The sequence below is a fragment of the Drosophila pseudoobscura genome, chromosome X (genome assembly GCF_009870125.1).
Source record: "Drosophila pseudoobscura strain MV-25-SWS-2005 chromosome X, UCI_Dpse_MV25, whole genome shotgun sequence".
NCBI lineage: Eukaryota > Metazoa > Arthropoda > Insecta > Diptera > Drosophilidae > Drosophila > Drosophila pseudoobscura.
In genome coordinates, this window is record NC_046683.1 from 10000001 (window position 1) to 10004185 (window position 4185).

The 4185-nt window shown below is 36.2% G+C and overlaps 1 protein-coding gene across 2 annotated transcripts; it reads left to right on the forward strand.

Moving 5' to 3' along the window:
- The first annotated feature begins 808 nt into the window (after nt 1-808).
- Nucleotides 809-2581, forward strand: e(r) (enhancer of rudimentary). 2 transcript variants are annotated; one of them, XM_033381953.1, is made up of 3 exons: nt 809-941; nt 1585-1690; nt 1743-2581. In XM_033381953.1, exon 3 carries the CDS (start codon nt 1752-1754, stop codon nt 2064-2066), a length of 315 nt encoding a protein of 104 aa, XP_033237844.1. In that variant the 5' UTR covers nt 809-941; nt 1585-1690; nt 1743-1751; the 3' UTR covers nt 2067-2581. The 2 variants fall into 2 exon arrangements, with proteins under 2 accessions (XP_033237844.1, XP_001354988.2); XM_001354952.4 differs by lacking the exon at nt 809-941 and adding an exon at nt 1031-1053.
- The last annotated feature ends 1604 nt before the right edge of the window (nt 2582-4185 follow it).

Below are 4185 nucleotides of genomic sequence, written 5' to 3' on the forward strand. Positions count from 1 at the left end.
TAATCGAATAAAATGATGTGGGCAAAGCTAAGAGATCTATATAGCCAGTCATATTTGATGGAAAATCAAAAACTAGGAATTCGTAGTAATAACCGGTTGACAACACTAATTTTCATACCCTAGGGAAAAGAATATTTTAGGATTGAGAAAATGTTTGTCATCCCAGGCTCCGTAGGTATCAGGATCGAGATATATATATATATATAATATATACAAGATACTAATAATATACATGACTATATCTAAAACATATCAATTTGAGAAATAGGGTATACAAGGGCATAAGCGCGAATCATGTCTTAAAATACCAGCAACATTGCGACTGTTTTTTTTTTGTTGAACTATTTTGTTTAAACCTTGTTTTAGTCAGAATGCAATAAAAGCATGGAGTAAAAACTAACTAATTTTGGAGAAAATTTATTCATCAATGGCCTAAACTTATTTGGACAAAACTAAGGGTTTTAGTTAGCAAGAATTATTCAACGGAACGACTATGAACGACTATCGTCTTTCATTTTTTCGTTTTGACCTATTTCGTTAAAACCTTTTTTTTTACCTATTTCGCGAAAACCTTTTTTACGCAAAATGCAATAAAAGCAATTATTTAAAATAACCCAGTCAAATAGTAAAATGATTTATTAATCGTATAAAATTATGTGGGCATGGCTAAATGTTCTATATAGCTAATAATATTCCTCGGAATATCAAAAACGAGGAATATGCAAAAGAGAACTTTAATTCGTCAGTATATTTACGGTATATTTCAAATGAGACGGTATGTTTCGGTATATTTCTGACGGTCGGATGGTATATTTTATCGATAAGTTCTCAGTTCAGTTGCAAATGTGACCAAAAAAAAAAAAAAAAACCCGAGCGTGAACGCGAAAATTTACGTCGAAAAGCCGGCATAAATCATTTTAAGTACTGTCAAAAAATACAAGGTAAGAAAAAAATAAAATTGAATTAAATTGTAAATTTAACAAAAAATAGCGAGGAAACAACAAATTGTTGGGCGCTGTACAGACGATTTGCCTGTGTGCGCTTGTTTGTATGGTATGTGTGCGTTTTCTTTTGAAGCGGCAAAAATAGTTTTCGAAGTTCTTAACAAAAATAACTATAATTTAAACAAATGCACAGCATTTGGCTAATGAAGGGCCGAATTCAGTGGGGCAGATATTTTTTTTCTAGTGAAAAATGAAAAATGTGAAAAAATCCGCTAAAAGCAAAACATTTCCGCGCACATGTATTGTGTGCATGCATACGTGCTTGTGTTTGTGTGTGTGATAGAGGAACCAAAAGATTTTTGTACGGGGTATCCATTCGTGTGCATAGGGTTGCTTGTTTTGTGGTCACTGCCGGAAAGAGAAAGTGCCATAAAGCATTTATATTCTCGATCCACAGCGTGGGGATACCTTTGCCGTGCAGAAAATGTACTTGTTAAATGAAAAAATTGTTCGTTTCCAGCAAATTGTTGCCCATTGCCATGCAATATGTACCGTCAAGGGTATCCCAGGTTCGGCACCCGATCGGAACCCTTTATTTTGACCATTATTAATGAATATTTTGTGGGTTAACGCATTGCAGCATCGGCCAGAAGCCTCATTCCTTGGTGGATCAACGTAACAGCAGCAAGCCTTAGGTGTGGGAAAAGTCTCGGAATCAATTCGAAAACAGGGGAAAAACAAAAAAGGTAAGTGGGAGTACTGCGCCCCAGATGTCATTACTAATTGAAATCATTCCAGACTTTAAAGATGTCGCACACCATACTGCTGGTGCAGCCTGGGGCCCGCCCGGAGACCCGTACCTACTGCGATTATGAGAGCGTCAACGAGTGCATGGAAGGTGTGTGCAAGATCTACGAGGAGCATCTGAAGCGCCGCAATCCGAACACACCGACTATCACCTACGACATTAGCCAGCTGTTCGACTTCATCGACACGCTGATGGACATTAGCTGCATGGTGTACCAGAAGAGCACCAATACTTATGCCCCCTACAACAAGGAGTGGATCAAGGAGAAGATCTACGTGCTGCTCCGTCAGGCGGCATTCAGTCCGAATGCCTAAAGCGCATCCACACGGGGGCTTGGGTGGGAAACGGGGTAATAATCCAACCAAAAAACACACACGAAATACCAACGCGAGGGAAACAATAGCCCAAAAAGAGATACAGATACACAGACGGTCAATAACAATAACAATAACCCAAAACAAGATGCAGATACAAAAAACAACAACAAAAAATCACTCATTAAACTCAGTACTTTAAAAAAAATATTTTGTTTTGCGGATCTGCATGGGGACCCCTCACGCGTGATGGGGATCCTAAGAAAGGACTTTGATCATAAAACAAAATATTTTATATCATAGAGATATATATATTTTCCTTTAATCTCCTAAGATTTACAACACAAAAACATCGAGGGGAAAAACAGAATACACTCGACACAAAAAAAAAGAAAACCAACAAACTGTGCTCCCGCATCTCAAAATGGGGAAACTAGAGAGAATTGTAAAGCTTAGAAATTGAATCCTTACTTTACAACAACTAATATAATGTATATACTATACACATAACTGAACGGCATTTGTGTATTGATTTATTGGGTGACCAAATATATATAGATACGTATTCCCATGGTTTATGCATCGATATATGTTTAAGAGCGGTCTTCCCATCGATTGTATATGGCTAAATGATATGGAAAGGCTTATAAAAGTGATTTAGGGAGGGTTATACAGGAATGTATAAGGAATAAGGACTTTTCAAATGGATTTAAGAGAGGTTTCTCATAGATTTTTATGTAATATATCATAAGAACAGGATTTTGGGCGGCTTTTCCATAGATTTCGATTGATTGTATGGGAGTATATCATGCGAAAAGCGATTAGAGGGGGTTTCCTACGGATTTTAATGAATAATAGGGGACTATATCATGGAGAAAGGCGTATTTCAATTAGAATTCCTTGGATTTTAATGGAGTTAATAATACTGAGAGGGTTTTAAGAAGCATATAGAGTGGCCTCCAGCAAAATCTATTAGTTTTAGTGCAGCAGTCTTCCTAAAAATAGGGAATACAATATAAAAAGTTTAAAGAAAGCAAGCGATATTACTTTTTCCATGGATTCTAGTGAATTTTAGTGGGGTTTGCCATAGATTTGAATGGATGAAATGGAAATATATAATGTGAAAAGGCTAATTAGTTGTAAGGAACTTATAAACTCCAATATTCAATGGTATTTCAATGAAATTTTTCTACAACAACGAAAAGCATTCATAAAGTGCTCAATTCTTCTTTTTTTAGCATTCAATTGATGGTTTCTGAGCGATTTTAACTGAATATTTTATAGAGCATAGCAGAAATGCATTAGAAATTATAAAAAATGTACCTGTGCCATCTGAAAGAGGTATTGATACATAGATCATTTTGGTATACGAATAGAAAATCCTTTTATCCCAAGAGTTTTTCCAATAGTAAAATGCCTACTACTAAATTTAAGTTCTTAATAAACCTAAAACCAAGCTTCTTAGCTCCCTTAAAAAACATTCAATAGTTTTAATCATAAATTCTTTAAAAAAAACTCTACTTTTAAATGGTTTTCCCCTTAAATATAGTAAACAAAAATGCCATCTATTCGTGGAATATCTCAAGCAGAAATCTTAAATTATATTTCTAAGCCCCTCCTGTCTACTGTCTCTAATCACATATCATTTCCTTCACGATTTTCCATGGCTTCAACTTTTAACGGGGCAGGAATAGGGGGTAAGCGCTCAATCGATTGCGACCAAACAGAACCTTTGGCCATTCCATTGCGCGATGACATACGCGACCTTGGGGTCTGGCTCTGACTCTGGCTCTGATCGAGACGTCTATGGGTATGGAATGGCTCTGCGGCTGGCGACGGCTGTGTGTCGCTGCATTGAACTTGGCATGCGATATTTAATTAGCCAACAAGCCAGCACTTCAGCATTTTGTTTAATATGGAACAACAACAAGCCAGAAGCGAGTTATTAAAAATAGTTCGAGTCTCGACTAGGCAGATGCCAACTAATTAAGTACAATTTCTTTAAAGTTTCCGTCAAATATTGAAAAGTACTATCATTTTATAGTAGAATGTCACCTTTTAGAGGGTTTAGATCATTTATAAATATAAAATAGAGCATTTACGAGAGAAATCAAATCAA